Source organism: Mirounga angustirostris, unplaced genomic scaffold, assembly GCF_029215605.1.
Source record: "Mirounga angustirostris isolate CCGP_5_RB_7025 unplaced genomic scaffold, mMirAng1.0.hap1 SCAF_2, whole genome shotgun sequence".
NCBI lineage: Eukaryota > Metazoa > Chordata > Mammalia > Carnivora > Phocidae > Mirounga > Mirounga angustirostris.
In genome coordinates, this window is record NW_026991710.1 from 12,395,268 (window position 1) to 12,414,936 (window position 19,669).

At 40.7% G+C, this 19,669-nt stretch overlaps 1 protein-coding gene across 2 annotated transcripts in view; it reads right to left on the reverse strand.

Annotated features, from left to right (window-relative positions):
* The window catches only part of TAPT1 (transmembrane anterior posterior transformation 1), a 60,843-nt gene that overhangs the window by 19,149 nt on the left and 22,025 nt on the right, over positions 1–19,669 (reverse strand). For both annotated transcript variants that reach the window (XM_045881438.3, XM_064584313.1), the window contains exons 3-5: positions 14,868–14,986; positions 2,934–3,096; positions 214–349 (exon numbers count right to left, since the gene is read on the reverse strand). In XM_045881438.3, coding sequence (XP_045737394.2) covers positions 214–349; positions 2,934–3,096; positions 14,868–14,986 — 418 coding nt within the window. The remainder of the gene's footprint in view (positions 1–213; positions 350–2,933; positions 3,097–14,867; positions 14,987–19,669) is intronic.

Here is a 19,669-nt window from a genome sequence, read left to right on the forward strand (position 1 = left end):
AACTGCTTTTTACCAGTTAAAGGGAGCAAACATACATGAGGCTCTTTAATTTACAATTACTACTATAACCAATTCATTAAAAGAAAGCAGACATTTCACGTTAATCTTCAGGACACACATACACATACACCTTTAAATCTGAGAAATAGCTAACCAAATAAAATAACATAGAATACGCACTGACTTGAAATTTCCAGTAATTCTAAAGGATACAGACATAGAGAACAGCCATGAAAAAGTGAGGGATCACTCCGATATGGGCTCTTTTTCTTTCTTTAGGTTCTGTTGCTGTCCAATAGAGAGCATCTAATATGTCTTGTCCAAATGATGAAAACAGACGATCTGCTACCTAAGGAGAAAAATCATTGGAAAAATGTTTCTTTCCTTTTTTTTTTTTTCTGAAAAGTGTTTCTTAATATTCCACCTAAATATGTTACTAAAACTCAGATGCAACTCAAAAATACTGGAGCTCTGACTTTAAATCCCACTAGAAGGCAAGCCACAGAAGAGCAGGGATCTCTTTATTCTCTGACACACAGTGAGTGCTCAAAATCTTGTATTATTTGAATTAGACTTTGTCTAATTAGCTATATATTTATAACAAGGAGAGTCTTACATAGTGGCAAAAATAAAAGGGAGAGGCACATCACAATCACAGTCTGATTTTAATTCTTTAAATTCAGATTCAGGATTTGAACTTAAGTCCTTTAGGATAAATATATCATTTGACCCACTGTATTTGCACCTAATATTTACAGACAACAGTAGCTGTAATTTGTTTTGGATTAACAACAGAGTATGTAATACGCAGATTTACTTCCTAAAGACACTGTGAGGTATCGATCTCCATGAACAGAGTATGATGAATAAAAAGCAGCAGACAAAAAAGAAAGGAGGGCATATATTATTCAGGCTTTGGCTGAATGTTACATCCACACCCAGACTGTCAATCTCTGGCTCCCATAGTCTCTAATCCATCACCCTGTTCTTTTTCATCACGGTATTTATCACTTCCAAATACCTCCCGGTCTACAGTCTCTTTTCCACCTGCAGAACATAAGCTCCTTAAGAACAGGCTTTGCTCACTTCTGGATCTTCAGGATTTAAGGCAATGCTTGGCATGAAGTAACTGTCGATTAAATATTTGCCGAACGCAGGCATAACAGCGACCCACTGTTTAGGGAGCACTCAACACACGTCTGGCACCGCGCTAAGCCCTGTCTCTACGCTGCTTCCCTGCACGCTCGTGATTCCCCTAGCACCTGCATTCACAGATGAGACAGTAAGAGTTAGACCCACTCAGCAACTAGCAGCCATGTCCAGGGCAGCGAGGCAGTGACTGGAAGAAGTGAGGTTCGGTCAGAGATGGCTTATCTCTAGAACAGAGCCAGGACTCTTGTCCACTATGCTGAAACCACTTCAACAAGTATAGTCTGCAAAGCGAATACGCATTTCAGCCATTTGATCAGCAATTCATGGACCCTTTCCCTTGAGGCCTATTCTCTAATAACAGTGTTGAGGCCACCCTACAGGGGGCTTTGTAAACTAGGGGGCACACGCACTAAGCGTGGGGGTAGGGAGAAGCCCGCGTCACCTGCAGTCCCCTAAGAGGGAAGGCAATGAAGGAGCCTGATAGGCCACAGAAGGAACGAGAGGAGCCCAGGCTTTTCTCTCTGTGAAAGAATGGCTACTCTGCCCCGCAAACTTCACCCACGCTGTCTGCATCCTACTTGGTGGGGCAGAGCAGGAGCACGGGCAACGAGCCTAGAATCAGGAAGCTGGGGTGTGGTTTTAAATCCTATTGGTCAACGAATTTAGGAGGAACCAGGACGGTCAGAGTTCCGTGGCTTCTGGGAAGAGATGGAAAGCTCTCATCCACCACAGCAATGCAGCCTCAGAGCGGAAAGGCCAGCAGCCCCTACACCCCTCCATCTGCCCACTCACGAGGAAAAATCCTTTCCCAGCCAAGTTAAAAGATAAGTAGACCTTATTTGTGTCCCTAAAAATATAGGAAACTGCATTTGAATCTCAAAAGTTTTCTCATATAACCTAGAGTAACTTGCTATTTTAAGAACTGATTAAAATTCTGCCTATAGAGCAAAGCATGTTTTTTTTGCTTTGTGTAGCTGCTTCCTTTATTTTTTGTATGAAAGCAGAGTCTCACATATTGACTGCTTTAAAGTGAAATATATTGCATTAAAAATATTGGGGCGCCTGGGTGGCTCAATTGGTTAAGCGTCTGCCTTCGGTTCAGGTCATGATCCCAGGGTCCTCGGATCGAGTGCTGCGTCGGGCTCCCTGCTCAGCGAGGAGTCCGCTTCTCTTCTTCTCCCTGCTTGTGCTCTCTCTTGCTATCTCTGTCTCTCTCTCTCTAATAAATAAATAAAATCTTTTTTAGAAAATATTAAGTACTTGGAGAAATGGGGAAAGTTATGTTTACTTGCTCTATGTAAAAATTCCAAAGCACTTTAAAAGTAAATCTATTATAGCAAATATATATAAGATCCTAACATTTTTTCATAATTTTCCAAGTTTTAGTAAGAAGTATACATGGGTTTCCAACGAATTTGCAAACAAATTCCCCTACCATCTGACAATTTACATTCTCAAGGGGGTACTGACTAAAAAGTCTCTGGACAGCAGGTACTCTTCTCTCCTACTTGAGGACGTGTCATGCCCTGGGGACCCAGGACCAGGAGCAGGCACCATATCATGAGGACGAGAGTCTCCAGTCTCAGCCCAGAACTACTTAATCAGAATCTGCATTTTAACAAGGTCTCCAAGTGACTGTATGAACCAAGGCCAGCAGTCCCAATACTAGAGTTGTCAGATGAGTGTTCTGTATCATTGGGCTCCAAGTCTGCGCCTCGATCAAGCCTGTGCAGGTCAGGGGGCTAGGCTAACCGTGCAGGTACAGGAGGGCCTTCACTCACCTCAAGCATATTGTAGATGATGTAGAGCTTGATGACTGACTGCCCTCTTATCAGGTGATACATCATGGAGTAGTCAACATAGTGCATCATAAAATAGCAGATTACCAAAATGACACCCTTCAGAATGTCACACACCTGAGCAGGCTGAAGCAAACGTCTGTCCCTGAAATACATAAGAAGTAATAAAAACATGAGTTTTACTTTACATGCTCTTGAAATAATCTTTACTGGACATACACTGGAATACAGAGATAATGAGAATTAAGTCGCTCTTTTAAGAACTAACAAGTTATACTGACTACTCAACTGTGTGAAATTTTCTGCCAAACCAAAAACAAAGGTGTTAAACCAGAATTACTATTAGAAGTGGGTCCTCTTCCCACTTCTAATAGTAATTAGAGGGGAGGGGGAAGGGGGATGGGTTAGCCTGGTGGTGGGTATTGGGGAGGGCACATACTGCATGGAGCATTGGGTGTTATACACAAACAATGAATCATGGAACACTACATCAAAAACTAATGATGTAATGTATGGTGATTAACATAACATAATAAAAAAATTTTTAAAAAATAAAAAAAATTTTTAAAAAAGTGGGTCCTCTTAACAAAGGGAACACAGAGGGCGGCGTCTGCTCATAACACGCTTTGAAACAATGGATTTCCATGATTCTGACCTAAGCCTCATCTTAAAGCCCTGTAGCCCACTGGATCAGCCCTTTCCACACATGAGTAGCGCTCTGCCCTTTCCATTTACCAGGAGAGCAGGTTTCTCCATGTCGCTTCACAAGGAGTTCATGTTTCTATGACGGCGTCGTGCTCCACTGTGTGGATGCGCTGCGATTTACAGACCACCCTGGCAGATGGCCAGTCTTTTGCAACTACAAACCATGACACCATGTGCATGTCTTGCCTCATATATGAAAATGCATCTGTAGGACAAATTCCTACAATCGGAGGGTATGTTCCCTCAGCAGAAGCAGTGAACTGCCCTCTCCGATGGCTCTGCCAATGAGCGCATTCACTAGCAGCTCCTGAGGAAGGCTGCCATGGATGTGCAGCAATCGGGATTCCATGGGCTGTTGGATCTCTGCCAATCCCACTGCTGAAAAATGGCACCTAGCATAGTTTCAGTTAATTATTCCCGTTAGGATAGTGGCATCGTTCTATATATTTAAGTTATTTATATTTTCTGTGGAATTCTCCCCTATCTTTTTCTTACTGGCTTGACAGGAGCTGAGTTTTTTCCTAATTACCACGAGCAGAATCATTGCTTACTTCAATGGGGTTCAAACCAGTCCACTTCAAAATACGCTACTGTGGCATCTTATTTTGAATTAAAGTTACGTAAGAAACAGCTGGTGCAAGAAGGACACTCTGACCTCCTCTGTCCTCTTCAAAGTGGGAGATAAATTCCCCAGGGAACGACAGCCTCCCTGCACCTGGGCACAGAAGACACCCTTACCACCAGAGATAAGAAATTCAGGGCTGAGAAGGCTGTATAAACCACCCTTGTTACTTCTTCATTAACTTGCTATCCCAAGCCCAAACTTCTTTGTCTTGTTAATTCTTCACAAATTTATTATTTCTTTGTCTTAAAGGTATAAAAGTGTCCTGCCTGGTCACTTCTTTGAGTTGCCTATTTTTATGAGTTCTTGTATGTATGAAATTACATTTTTCTCCTGTGAAACTGTTTTATGACAATCTAATTATTGGACCAGCAGAAGAATCTAGGTGGGAAAAAAGAAGTTTCCTCCCTTACACTTCAAGGTCAGAGTATGAAGAGCAAAACCTAAATTGTGCATGGAGAGAAACATCTGACTAAGACACAGCAAAAAATATAAAGAAGAAATTTATGATTTCTTTCAGTGGATATGAAACTCCTGTGGCTAGAACGGAAGGCAGCTTGCTCTATGTCTACTGTAGGCAAATTCCTCAAGACAGGAAATGCTCCATCTCCTGTTTGGGAAGCTTTTACATAATCAACAAAAAGCCCCCAGTACTTTCTTCAAGAGTTGCAGAATCCCTTCATTCTCACCATCGTGACAACATTCTAGCAACTACCTCAGGGGTGAGCTCATTTTCCAGCTGGCCCTCGGCATTCTGAGGTCTTCACGTCTTCACTATTCCCTAACCATTGTCCACATTCAGATCAGGGGCTCTTTTCTTCGAGAGAGCCTTGCAGGGCTCAACAAGGAATCTGTAGGTCTTCCAAACCGTTACCTGAAACACTGTTTTACAAGAACAGTGAAGGATTATTTTACAAACGAGGCTTGCAATACCAGCTCTGTGAGCAGGTGATACAGAACCTCATTCTTATTTTTCACAATGCATACTGCACATGGTTTTCAGTCAGATATGAAACTGATCTATTCACAGAAAGAATATAAGAATTGCAAAAATCCTGAAAAGAGGTAAATTCTGTGAGAACTACGTCCATAAAGGTTTAGAAGTAGATGGGAAGACACTGGGCTGAACCAGCGAGTCTAAATGGGGAGACAGGTTAGAATTTGTCTATGTCAGACCTTGTGTCTTGAGACCAGCACTATAAACTAATAATTTCACTACCAAAGTGAAATTATTCTTAGCAGCTGAGGTTTTGGGCAAAATTGCATCAAGGACAAAGCTGATCAATCTCTAGCACTATTGCCCTGTCCCCCTGACTCTTCTCCAGTGCTGTTCCTTTCTCCCAATTGGACGCCGGCCCGTTTCTCCTCACGGAAACAGAGGGATCTTCACCTCCCATCTCCTAAACACCCAGCCCAGAACACAGATCTGTGCCAAGGGCTATTTCATCAAGGCAATTCTCTGCTCCCACCCTACAAGATTAAAAACAGAAGAGGTAGTACATTTGTCGGGAGTGGGAGCGAAGCAGGTTTTTCATTCAACCAATGAGAAGAGGAGGCATTCTGAACACTCCTGGGCTGCTGGCCCGTGTGTAAATGTCCCCTGGGACAGCCGGGGGACAAGCTAGTATCAGTACGGACTACGGCAGCCATCCCTGCCTGGGAAGTGCCAGGTGCAGCTCTGCATATGCTGAATGCCACAAATCACCAAGAGGCGTGTGCCTTTGTAGTTAGGAACTACAGGTCATGCTTTATGAATTAAAGAAAATGACAGGTACCCAAAGTAGGGTAGTATTAATTAATATACATTAATTACAATGGTGACTTTGATAACTAATTAAAGAAAACTATACTTAGAGCTTTTGGTACTAGATTGGCAGCTACTTAGTTAAGTGATCTCAGCCAGAGTAACTTTATTTAAGAGACAAGGGGTTTTTATATATATCATATCCAATCGTGTGTCTTTATAAACATATACAACAAAGGGCCAATGTGTTAGTGTGTGTCTATGAAGGAATGCTGTATTAATTACAAGTCATGCTGCGAATCAGAGCTAACAAACATTGAAATATATATCCCCAAATAAGACAATATGACATATTTTGAACTAAGATGATAAAAATTTAAAATCAAGGGGCGCCTAGGTGGCTCTGTTGTTAAGCGTCTGCCTTCGGCTCAGGTCATGATCCCAGGGTCCTTGGATTGAGCCCCATGTCGGACTCCCTGCTCTGCGGGAAGCTTGCTTCTCCCTATCCCACTCCCCGCTTACGTTCCTGCTCTCACTATCTCTCTCTCTCTCTCTGTCAAATAAATAAATAAATAAATAATCTTAAAAATTAAAATCAAGCAAGCATAAACAACTTTAATTTAACTTTATCTTGCCTAAGATCAAACCAGGTTGTAAAACACAGAAAAGTCGTACAAACACTTTATGCTACAATTTTCAGTTACCATGTGGCAGGCACTGTTCTAGGCACTTGGAAAATACTCATTTCAGTTTTCACAATAATCCTATGGGCAAGGTACTATCTAGACCATCTCAGCTTTACAGATGAGGCAAGGTGCAGTCAGGAGTGTGCCCACAGCTGGACAGTTATTAAGTCAAGAGGTGGAGGAGCGGGGATCTGAACCTAGGCAGTCTGGCTCCAGAAGGCATGTTCATTACTACCATCTACCATTCTAGACTTTTCTTTAAAAGAACTTTTAAATCAACAACTCCGTACCCTTTCTCTTTCAGTATAGGTTAATATGATATAACTTATCACTGTACTGACAGCTCATCTGGAAAAATTTTGTGCTAAAAAGCAAATATACCCATCATTTTTGTTATTTCTAAAAAGAGAAAAAAAAAACAGGACCATATTTCACTGGATCCACTGCTCTCTGTGTGCTCCCTGCTCTGGTGAAAATCTCCTTTGCTAACATCCTAAGTGGTTGCTCTAGAGATGACTCTGATTTTAAGGAGTATTATTCAAATAAAGAATAAAAGTAGCAGAACTCCTAAGAAACAGAGTCTTGTTTTCCTATAAACGTCCCTATTAATAAAAAAGGAAAGTTGCAAAAATAAAACCTATTTCTAAGGTGGCACCTTAAAAGACATCTGTATGTCTCACAGCATCTCTGAGTAAGAAAAGACCTGACCTCAAAATAAGTTCACAGGATTAAAAGAACTTGAACCAGTCCCAGTATTTGTTTCCTTCTCTGTCAGGGTATTTTTAGATGACTATCTGATAAGTATTTCCAACTCCATAAAAAGCTTATCCACAGCCTTGCCAATCGACTTGGAATTGGCTGTCAAACAATACTTTTAAGGTTCAAGTTCTTCCTTATAAATGTCTGCTAAACGGTAGTTACTAGCAATTCATTTTGCAAATGCTGGAAATCTCACATGAACACACAAATAAGTAGAATAAGCTGTTGGACAAAGTGAAAAACCCACTAATCTAATTCATAGGTTTGGCTGTGAGTTACGGCAAGACAAGTTAACATTAAACAAGATATTCAACAGAACTTAAAATATATTTTTTTTAATTTTCATGTTAAGCCACTCATACAGAAACCACATTTTCTCATTTTTAAGTTTCATCTTTTACTCATTCAAATACTTCCACTGGATATGAGCAATTGTCAATTAAAGCACTGCCTGTTTTTCAAAGGGCTCCTAGATTCGTGGGAACAGAACAATGCAGTGGGCAAAGATGATCTACATAGGCTTCTTCCTCCTGCTCGGTAGCAGAAGGTAACACGCTAAGATTAAAGTAAAAACTGGTAGCATAGAGAAAGATCAAGAAAAAAGAAAGGGCAACACAGATGAGTAAGAAAAATGGGATAATCCCTGCCTGGTTGATTTTCAAATTGGTGTAGAAAAGTGTCAAGCTATCGGCATGAGATATTTCATTATAAAATACATAGACTGAATCTTTCTTTCTCTAACACTTTTAGCTCTTTGTAGTATACCTGAAACAATGTCAAATAAGAAAAAGTAAAATATTCAATATGGTTCCCATTTTTAAAAAAGAAGTCCCTTTAAAATTTTGAAGTAAATTCAAATAAAGTATTGAGATTAAGATATTTTCCTTAATTAGAAAATGGTATATTTGGGGCACCTAGGTGGCTCAGTCAGTTAAGCATCTATCTTTGGCTTAGGTCGTGAGCCCAGGGTCCTGCGATCAAGCCTGGCATCGGGCTCCCTGCTCAGGGGGAGCCTGCTTCTCCCTCTCCCTGCCCACTCCCCTTGCTTGTGCTCTCTGTCAAATGAATAAATAAAATCTTAAAAAAAAAAAAAAGAAAAGAAAACAGTATTTTAAATCTTAAGTTTTCCTGACATACAGTAGAAAAGTAATTACTAAGTGCTGAAACTGAATGATTAAAGTGTTTCCTTGGGCTTTAAAATAATTTCAAACTACACTAGAAAAAAACCCAACTGATTTAATAAAGTTATGGAGTAATGCAAAACAAAAACTGCTTATATGGAAGGAACTTATTATAAGCTCAGTTGACTACTGTGGCATTGGGGAAAAAGTACTTGCTCTCAAGGTCTAAGACAGCAAGTGTAATTAAAGATCATTTGAGTGATTTTCCTACGTTAGATAAGATCATGGTCAAATCTTGCAAAAACGTGGACAAAGCTTTAGGACCAAGTAAGGATAGAGACCACGTTTTCCTCAGGTGTCTGTCCTCAAATGGTTATGTCTGCCTATGCTGTTTTTGTTGTTTCCATTATAATTAATATCTGTTTGCACGGATGTCAATTTGGCCAAGAGTAGAGAACGAAAAATCAGGGTTTACTCACCACAAGGAGTCCCTGTGACACCACATTCCATTCTATAAAGGAAGTGAAAGTGCTCCTCCCTTCGGTCTGATTCACGAGAGAGAAAGAAAGAGAGAAGGTTGTAATGTTGCTACGCTACTTAGAGTGCCATGGTGAGGAAACAGGGGACAACAAAACCTGATTTATGAAGACTCTCTAATAAAACAAATATATTGCTCTCTACCTATCAGCCACGCAGATCAACCTGGTAAGAGGAAATCACAAACATACTTGTTTCCCCAGAGAAAGCCACCAAGAGCTCTCCCTTCATGTGCTATAGGTGGATATTAAACCATTTAGGGCACAATTGAGGCTTATGTTGAAGAGAAAAATCGTGTGTGTGTGTGTGTGTGTGTGAAGTGAATTTTGGGTGAAATATCTTGAAGGAAGTAAGGCATACAGAGGAAGGCTGAGGTTAAGAAATTCTCAAGCATTTGAAATTCATCATTCTTCTGAGAGATAAAAGCCTTTCTGTGGGATAAACTCTCAGAGGAAAAAGACACTATTGCCTCTTTAAACACAAAAAAGTCCACAAAGGCTCATGTTAAGAGTTCTTCTGCCTAAAACAGAAGTGCGATCAGGAAATTTGCTGGCACAGATTTTATTTGCTCTGATAGTAAAAGAAAAACACTCTGGCATTTATTAAGCCTACTCTACACTTACTACCATCTAAAATGTTTGAGCAAAGTTTTCAAAAATAACTCAGTTCTTGGCACCAGATAGCACCATTTTCTCTACAATTTCCTTCAACTTTTAACTTAAACGTTATGGAGAATTCTAAAACACAAAATGAAGTCACAAGTTTGAGCAGGAAAGAGGATTCACAAAAATGCCAGGTAAATAAAAAACAATTCCACAATTGGTTACTTTATTTATTCTCTAAGTAAACTTGGAAAAATGAGGTCTGATACCTCTTTAATACAGAGCAGTCTATTCTTCTAAAAAATGAAATACTTTCATTCTTCCAAGAAACACAGGTACCTCATATAATGAATCAAAATTTAATTCTGATTTCCATATCATTAAAAAATTATCCTAATTCAGGAAGTTTCTCAAATGTCTTTCTAAAATGATACTACCCTACATGCAAGAGAGGGAAGAAACACAGGGATCTGCTTTTAAACAATTTGGATATATTTCTTTACTTATTTTAGTCTCCAACAAAATATCTGGGAGTGAAGACTTTTCAAGATTGTTAATTCATTAGTAAAATGTTTTCAAATAAATATTCCTGAGATTACTAAACTTTTTATGGAAGCGTGATCCTTTGTAGGCAACACAACACACCTACCAAGTCAAGATAATCACCCTGCCAACTTCTCAGAAGAACAACATTGTAACAGGACCAAAAGCTGGCAAAGTGCCGGCTGGTGGGCAGTCACAGTGAAGGCTGGGTTCTCGTAAGGGTGCGCAGGATTGCTCTGGCCTTTAGCTTTAGTGAAAGGCTTGTGTACTAAGATGTCAAAAGTGGCCAAACCCAAACCCAAACCAAAAACCATGGCAAGTCTACAGAATATTTAGAAATTGGTCCAAAGAATAAATTCTAAAGCAGAAAATCTGGGAGGCTGTCAGTTTTCAAAAGCCTCTCACACATGCTGTACCAGATACAACTCTGCAAGCAGAGGAAGCAAGCACACTAATCACAAATACAGAAAGAAGGCAACAACCTGACACAACTATTGATGTGATACTGAAAATAGACAATATTAGAGACTGCAAAGTCATGGTTTTCATGTCAGCATCTTGATTACTCTGATGAATATCCTTTTCCCCCCTTTTGGGGGGAATAATTAAAAAGAATTAAGAGAGTAGGAAGATAGTGACTTTCTTATAGTAAAAGACATATAGGAATGTAAGGATAAGCGGACAGTTAGAAAAAAAAAAACACAATCAACTTCTTTATTGTTCTTTTAATTTCTTTCTATCCCTTTGAAAAAATAAAGGTCAGACTGAAGGAAAGAGCACTTTTTGCTTGCTGAAAAAGATAGAACATAGCACAGCTACAGGTGAGATAAATCAACCTTTAATGGAAGTAGAAAATGTTGAAAGAAAAGGTATAAGAAGGCAGAATTTGGCTACTTCTAAATAATAATTTTGTTAAAATAAATGTATTTTTATATTCCTAAAATATTGAAAAGGTCTTAGACATAATATTAACAATAGCTTTGTTACTATAATTTTTCTCATTATAGTTCAAGTTTTAAACACTTCAAATTTGGTGGTTTTAAAAATAATGCTCAAAAAGACACCATTTTCTAAGTTGCTCTAAGAAAATATAAATTGCTACACACACTACTGTAAGCACAAATCACTCAATTTTGATAAAGCATACTTTTACTAAGACAGTAAGGCAGTATTTTCATATTCTGTGTATTCTGGCCTACACTTGCACAGAATACTGAAAGTTGCTGAAGTTCTATTATGTAATTTTAACTGCATTTCACATTTTATATATATACATCATATATTTATTAGTGACCGCACAAAACGTAATTTTTCAGTTGGTCCAAATTGCAGAAATAGCAAGAATGGTTTACAAAGGACAAGGGAACAGAGTCTTGCATGTGGGGTGACACACTGCCCTCTGGTGTCATTTTAGCTCTAAACCCTTGACAATAGAATACATTTTAATTTTGTTTTGAAATGCTACTCAATTTAGACTGAAATATTTCAAAGTAATATACAAAAGCAACCACCTCTACTTTATATCTAAAAAAAAAAAAATCTTAAAATATCTAGAAAAGGTTGGCTCCAGGGACCATCGGCCACTCATAACAAAGCAAATGGGAGGAGAGGACTGAAGATCGCCAGCTCTCTGCAACACCTCTTTTAGTTTTCAGAACAAACACTGAAAGACTTCTCTCATGCTATTTGGGTGTCCTGCTTCTCCCAAGTGACAAGGAACACTGGAAATGTGTACAATAACCAGGTAGGTCTTCAAACAGAGCCTAAAAAGGGCCTTCAGGAACACTGACAAATCACCGCTGTCACTAATTCAGTAAGCAGCCCCTGGGTGCTAACACACCCAGGGAAGGACCCTCTCTAGAAGGAAGAGAGTTCTTAGGATATTCCCTATAATGTTTTATCTCATCATGCCAACAGCCATATGGAACATCCTATGTCTTTGAAAGCCATTCACTTAGAGATGGGCTGGAGAACACCGTTGATCCAAGAATAACTAAAAAGTTAATTTAGCTCACAGTGTAGACGTGAACACCTCCACGTGGCATTCGTTATTTTATGTCAGGTAGCTTCACCTGGCTCTATCCAAATTTCTATGTCCATCCGTGCTATGCAGTCCACATGAAGATTTATATTTAGTAATGTTTTATCAGATACTTTTTCTGGTCTTCTGAAAACTAAAATAGCCACAATTTTTTTTTTAAGATTTTATTTATTTATTTGACAGAGAGAGACACAGCGAGAGAGGGAACACAAGCAGAGGGGGTGGGAGAGGGAGAAGCAGGCTTCCCGCGCAGCAGGGAGCCCGATGTGGGGCTCGATCCCAGGACCCTGGGATCATGACCTGAGCCGAAGGCAGACACTTAACCACTGAGCTACCCACATGCCCCTAAAATAGCCATAATTTTATTGAGCCCCCAATAGTGATTAAAAAAAAATATACGAGTGGTGCCTGGGTGGTTCAGTCGTTAAGCGTCTGCCTTCGGCTCAGGTCATGATCCCGGGGTCCTGGGATGGAGGCCTGTATCAGGCTCCCTGCTCCGCGGGAAGCCTGCTTCTCCCTCTCCCACTCCCCCTGCTTGTTTTCCCTCTCTCTCTGTGTCTCTCTCTGTCAAATACATAAATAAAATCTTTAAAAAAAAACAAACAAAAAAACGAGATTAGGCTTTGCTAATGTTAAAGTATCATGCTACAAATGTCTTTTTAAAAAAAGGTTTGCTAAGAATAAAGCATTAAAAACTCTCCCAAAGGTATAAAGAATGTACGTGACTATCCTAAAGCTGATGATTATATTCCTAAAAAGAGTCTTCCACTTCACTAACATGTAATTAATAAACTATGTAACATAATTCTCTTATCCTGGTAGGCAGGGCTACAGCATGTTAAGTATCACAAATAACAGCGATGTGATCTGAATTCTTATCGTTTTACCCCATGTAATCTGGCAGAGAATTCTTCTCTTTTTACAATATGATCATCATGACCAATAAATTCCTCCAATTTGTATTAGAAGGATTTCTTCCTTATTGAAACTGGTTACGGGGGCGCCTGGGTGGCTCAGTTGGTTAAGCGACTGCCTTCGGCTCAGGTCATGATCCTGGAGTCCCTGGATCGAGTCCCGCACTGGGCTCCCTGCTCGGCAGGGAGCCTGCTTCTGCCTCTGACCCTCCCCCCTCTCATGTGCTCTCTCTCTCTCTCATTCTCTCTGTCTCAAATAAATAAATAAAATCTTAAAAAAAAAAAGAAAGAAAGAAACTGGTTACGGTTTATTTCTAAAGGGACCATATGTGTTATTCAGTGTTTAGTAAGTATTTGCCCATTGACTACTTTAAAAGAGACTTTTCTAAGACTTTAGTCATTTAAAAAAGACTCAACACATAATTCTGTATATTGACCATTAATTTTATACCTCAGTTTCCATGGTTAAGTCACTGATAATCACATTAATTATATTTTTATATACCACAGAATAGTCACCTACTTTATAGTTAAATGAAGTTTCTTATTATTGTCCATTTCAGCATTTTAAAACTTCTCCAGAATGAAATGTGTCTAGAGAAGTGATCCATGTAAGAAATGTCACTTGGGCAACTATGCTACGTAAGAACTGTATAATAATATTCTAGAGAATGACTCCACAGAGTGGAGACATGTTGACATGTCTGTACAAAAAAAGAAAACTGTAAAACCCAAACTTCTAACCTCAAGACCAATAAAGCATTAAGATTCACGTAAGCTTACAACATTTTCATCTTCTTGTTCCTAGTTTTGGTAGAAAAGGAAGGAAGGAAACTAATATTTGTTCTGGTCTACTGTGAACCAGGCACCATGCTGGGTATTCTTTTTACACCTCCCATATTTGTGGTAGAAGGTGCTGGGCTCTCAACATCCCCTTTTTACTGTGATGTGGAAACAGGCTTAGAGAATAGAGAAGTTAAGCAGTTGCCCACACACCTCACCAGCTAAGCAATGTGGGGCTGGGTTGTCTGAGCCTTCCCACTAGGACAGTGGCCTTCAAGAGTGTTCCGCGTTCACCAATCGGAGGGAGTCTCACTGGGAATCAGTAACTAAGGCTCCCCAGGCCACTAAGACAGTGATTCTTAAATGAGAGGAAGAGGAGCCCCTGAAGAGCTCCTTAGGAGATTCTGGTAACTCCCAGCCCAGAACCCAGTTCTCATTCTACAGACGATGCCTTGGAGGTCAAGGGACTTCACGAACACAAAGGTACGGGGTGAGCAGCACAATGGCCACCGGGTCCTTGGCTCTCAGTCCCCATGCCTTCCCACTCTTCTACGTGGCCACCTGCATTAATATTACTGTACTGGCCAAAGCAAAGTTCTAGTTCAAAACCATTTGGGAAAAAAGTGTGCATGGAAAAAGTACAAATATTATATAAACACATTATATAATATTCATTAAAAAGATAAACAGCATTAGTTCATGCATTAAGGGCCAAAGTATGAATGAAAATGTATAAATTATCCCTATTCTGCAAAATCTATCCAAGTGATTACTTTAACAACTACAAGTAGTAAAAACTACTTTTATAAGTAGCAAAAATAATTTAAACATTTGAAATAGCTCACGATCTTAAACTTACCTTAAGCCATAGCAAGGCAGAGTGAAGAGCCTGAATAGTGCCAGGAAAACTCTTAAAGGAAGCAGGGTGAACACATACAGAAATGCATCCAGGCACAGAAAGATTCCAAAAACCATGAGCTGGATTTTAAAAGGAGAGAAGAAAACAAGAAACAAAACGTAAAATAAATATTCTCTAAATAATTGTAGATGAAAATTTCAAAAGAGGGATTTCTAAACATTGTTGGGATTCATTTCTCGAAACTTGGCTACGTGAATTACAAGTTAGTAGTTGGACTTGGGTACATGTGCCACATTTAATGAAAAATCCTCTTTAAGTGCAACTTTGTATTCTTCTCCCAGAGCCTTTGGTTTACCACCTAGAAAAGTCAATTACTCAAGAGATAATCTGCCCCCGACCACAGCTTGGAAACACCTGATATGGACTTCCTCAAACTTTAAAGATACTGTAGAAAATCTTTCAGATAGAACCTTTAACTCTAACTTGACTCTTTATGATTTTGCTGTCTCCTATTTGTCAGAGTGCTTCATAGGCAAGAAAGACTAAGACATATACTGAGTTAAAATACTGTCTTTATGCCATAAATGTGTAAAATGATTATTACTTTTAACATAATTTCACGTGCACTCAAATTTGCTGTACTCCGAAGGCATTATTCTTAACTGGAGGAGTAGCTGCTAACCTTTGTACCTCTTCCCCTTTCTTATGCGCTTGCCCCATCCTTCCTACTATTCTGTAACATTATACCTTTGTCCCATTAAACGCAGGACTATATTTCACAGGAGGGTGGAGTCTTTTGATGGCTTGGGGAAGTGGCCACACCCAGGCTACCACACTCAGCTACTGGACGAGCGGTGACTTTCTGTATGTCTGATATGCAAACATGGTATGCTCTACATGCCCTCACACATAACACTCCATGTAACCTCAGGCAATGAATTGTCCTACGTAAATTTATCAAGTAGTTAAAATCCACAATGTAATGGGCAGAACTGTGTCTGCCCAAAATTCATATGTTGAAGTCCAAACCACCAGTACCTCAGAATGTGACCATGTTTGGATACACGTTCTTGAAAGAGGTAATTAAGTTAAAATAAAGTCATTAGAGTGAGTCCTAATCGAATGTGACTGGTGTCCTTATTAGATGAGAAAATCTGGACACAGACAAGGACAGAGGAAAGATGATACAAAGACACAGGGAGAAGACACAATCTATAAGCCAAGGAGAGAGGCCTAAGAAGAAATCAACCCTGTTGACACCCTGATCTCCATTCCCAGCCTCCAGAACTGTGAGAAAATAAGCTTCTGTGGTTTAAGCCGCCTGGTCTGCAGTACTTTGTGACATAGCCCTAGCAAACCTTTAAAAGAAAGGACACATTTTATTAACCTTTTGCAAGAATGTCTCAAAAGAATATGTACATATATGGGCCAGATTTCTCAATCAGAATATAGAGAACCTAAGAGCTTTTTTTTTTTTTTTTAAACAAATGAGATTCACTATGAACACCAATGAAAGTACCAAGTCATGTGCTGCAAACCACTTTCCAGTCCTCCCTCCAAGGCTGCTGGCCAGTCAGGCATCCTGTGTGTGGCCAGCACAGCTACGGTCCTGCATCTGCTTCCTTGTTCTACATACAAAAGAGTGTTGTAGAAGACAGCATGGTCCACGGAAAGCTGGTGGTCCGTATTTATTACTCTCCCGTCACCAAGAAGCCTTTCCCTGTTCCCTGGTGGACTGCTGGCTGCACTCCAAAGGCAGAAACTACTAGAAGCCCACACATCCCAAAAGGTATCTCAGTGTGCATGCAACAGGCGATCGCATACTGGGAGGGAGAGTAAGTGGCTGTCTTTCTCCTGACCTTCCACTGGGGATGAGCACATTACTCATTCATCCAACATCTACAAAGCTGCTAATATGGGCCAAGTAACACGCTCAGCCCAGCAGGCACACAGCCAGGCAGGACACCAGGATGGGGTTTAAGCTCATTCACATTTGAGCACAGAGCCACCCACACAGAGACTGCCACTACAACAGAACTAAGTTTTCAGGGAACAGGGGAGCCCTAGAGAGAGAATGGCCAAACGAACTTGGGGAGATCTAGGAAAAGCTCCAGAGGAGACCCTTGAAGACATCTGAGAAGAGGAGGGCTACTGCCACACGGAGAGGGCAGCCTGGGCAGAAGAGGGGGTGTGGGGGGGGAGGGGGAGGAAGTTTCCAGAGGAGGAAGCAGAGCAAGAGCACAGAGGAGGCAAGAAATTATGAAGACTAAAACCTCTTAAAGAACAGTACAGCTACGTTTCTCTGGCTTTGGGGAATTTGTATTCGCATCGTTCACGGTGAACAACAGTAACAGAAGCCACATTTGAAACCAGCCCGGCAGACCAAGTGGGCAAGCAATTATCCCACACGGTGTGCTGACCGCGGAACTGCCTGGGGCGGTCAGTGTCACAGACTGTCACATAAAACTGGAAGGAAAGCAAGGGGCTGCGGTCTGGGGACACCGCAGCTGAGTGGAGGGAAAGCACTTGTGTCATGAGAACACACAATGCACAAGCAACAGAAATGCCTTTCAGGTTCCGGAAACGTGGGACTGCGGACTCGACTACTGCACCTGCTACTCAGATGGTGCACTTTCTCATAAGGCTCAGGCTCTTGTTAATTCCTTACGGATGAAAATGAGAAAATCTCCTAATAAAGTAAACAACACGTAACCACAGAAACATTCATCCTTGAAGGAGGTAAAGAAACCATGCCAGGTGCAGGGTGAGCCGGGCGCCCCGCAGGACATTGCGTGGGCATCTCTCAGTTAATTCACATGCCACCCCCCCACCCCCCGCCCCGAGTTTGGAGGGCCCGGGCAGCAGTGGCTCCTGCGCTCACAGCTTCCAGGTGCGGTGGTAAGAGCCTGCTACTTAATCCTCCTGACGGCTCTTTGAAGTGGTTATTACCATCCCTACTTGACACCTGAGGAAACCGCAGCTCTGAAGCTGAACCCCTGCCCAAAGCTGGGGGTCAGAGTAAAGGAACTGGCGTTAGAGCCCGAGTCTGCCCGACCCAAGGCCCTGCACGCTCTCTCTAAAGCAGTTTAAGCAGAGCAAAGAGATCCTACTCCCTACTTTTACTAGGCATAGGGGTTGACACAATTTTCTTTGTGCTAACTCTTGCTAATTTGCCTAGTGTCATAAAAAACACAAACAGACATTTAATGGATCAAACTTATAAAAGGCAAATAAATTTCACATATTTAGATTTATTGCTGACTTTGAAAATATGTTACTAAGAACTAAATGCTTTGGGCATATATTATGAGAATAATATGTACTTTCACACCTTCAGTTACTTTGCATGGCAAAGCATGATGAAAATATTTCAAGCAGAAATCGAACATGGAGTTTCTGGCTTTTGCTCCTCCATTCTGTGCATCTTCCCAGGGATGGAAGAAGACACAATGCTGTACATGCTTTCGTGGGAAACCTTCCCCGGGCTAACACTCATTCTTTGAGTTGTTCCTCCTTTTCTCTTAATCAAATATTGTGCAGCTTTCACGGCAGAGACTCTGATAGCTGAATAAAATCTATGACCACTATTTTAAGAAGGCCAAAGTCTTAAAAAGAAAAAAAAAAACAAAACTCAAAGTTTTGTAAAGGAGCAAACTGCCCAAAGAAGAGGATTCAAACTCTAACCATGATCCACCATGAGAAAAATACTATGTTTTCATATGCACTCAAAACATTCATAACCACGCAAAAACCCAAAAGAAAAGTTTCACCAAAATAAGGTTAACTTTTAGTCCATGGAATTCAAGTTGATATTTTCTACTTCCCCTTTATAAAACAATGTCAGTCTCACTAAATTCACAACCCACTAAAGGGTGGTAACTCACTGTCTGAAAAACAGGTCCCCGGAAAGGCAGGCTGGTTGGAACTCAGTTCCCTCCATGGGCAGCCACATGGGCAGTGAAGACAGTTCAAAGTGGCTACAGGGAGCTTTGCAGAGAATTTCGGAGTCAGAACACACTGGGAAGCTCTTTGTACAAAAATGAATGAAAAGCACTGAGACACAAAATTACAGATATTCAACTTGAGAATACTTCTCTTAAAGTTCATTCTCAGAAGTAGGGATTTATTAAAATTTACATGGGCAAATAATTATTTCAAAATAATCTGCTTAATTAATAAGACAGCTCTTGCAAATCTTTAGAATAAAAAACCTGTAAGAAGGAACACTGTAAGGAAAGAAATGTCAGCAGGCCTTTCTGTCTTGCAGGAGCTCTCGTCTGGAAGGACTTCGGAAGCCTTCTACAGGTGCTGTGCGGTGCACCTGGGCACTGCACCCACGGCCTCAGTCCATCCTCCCTCCCCCACCCAAGAGGCCAGAAGCACCCCCTCACCCCTGCTCTGCAGTGAGACTCAGGAGCTTGCCTGGTTTGTGAGCAGCAGAGACAGGGCCAGACGTCAGCCTGCGGAAGACACAACTCTGAAAATGGAATCACTGTTTCTATTATGACACCTGTTACTCATCCTTCCAGCCTCAACCTTGCTACTGTATTTGGCCTTATACATATTTTTTAAAAAAAGATTTGAGGGGCGCCTGGGTGGCTCAGTTGGTTAAGCGACTGCCTTCGGCTCAGGTCATGATCCCGGAGTCCCGGGATCGAGTCCCGCATCGGGCTCCCTGCTCGGCAGGGAGTCAGCTTCTCCCTCTGACCCTCCCCCCTCTCATGCTCTCTCTCTCTCAAATAAATAAATAAAATCTTTAAAAAAAAAAAAGATTTGACATAGCTTTTAACATCTGAACTTCA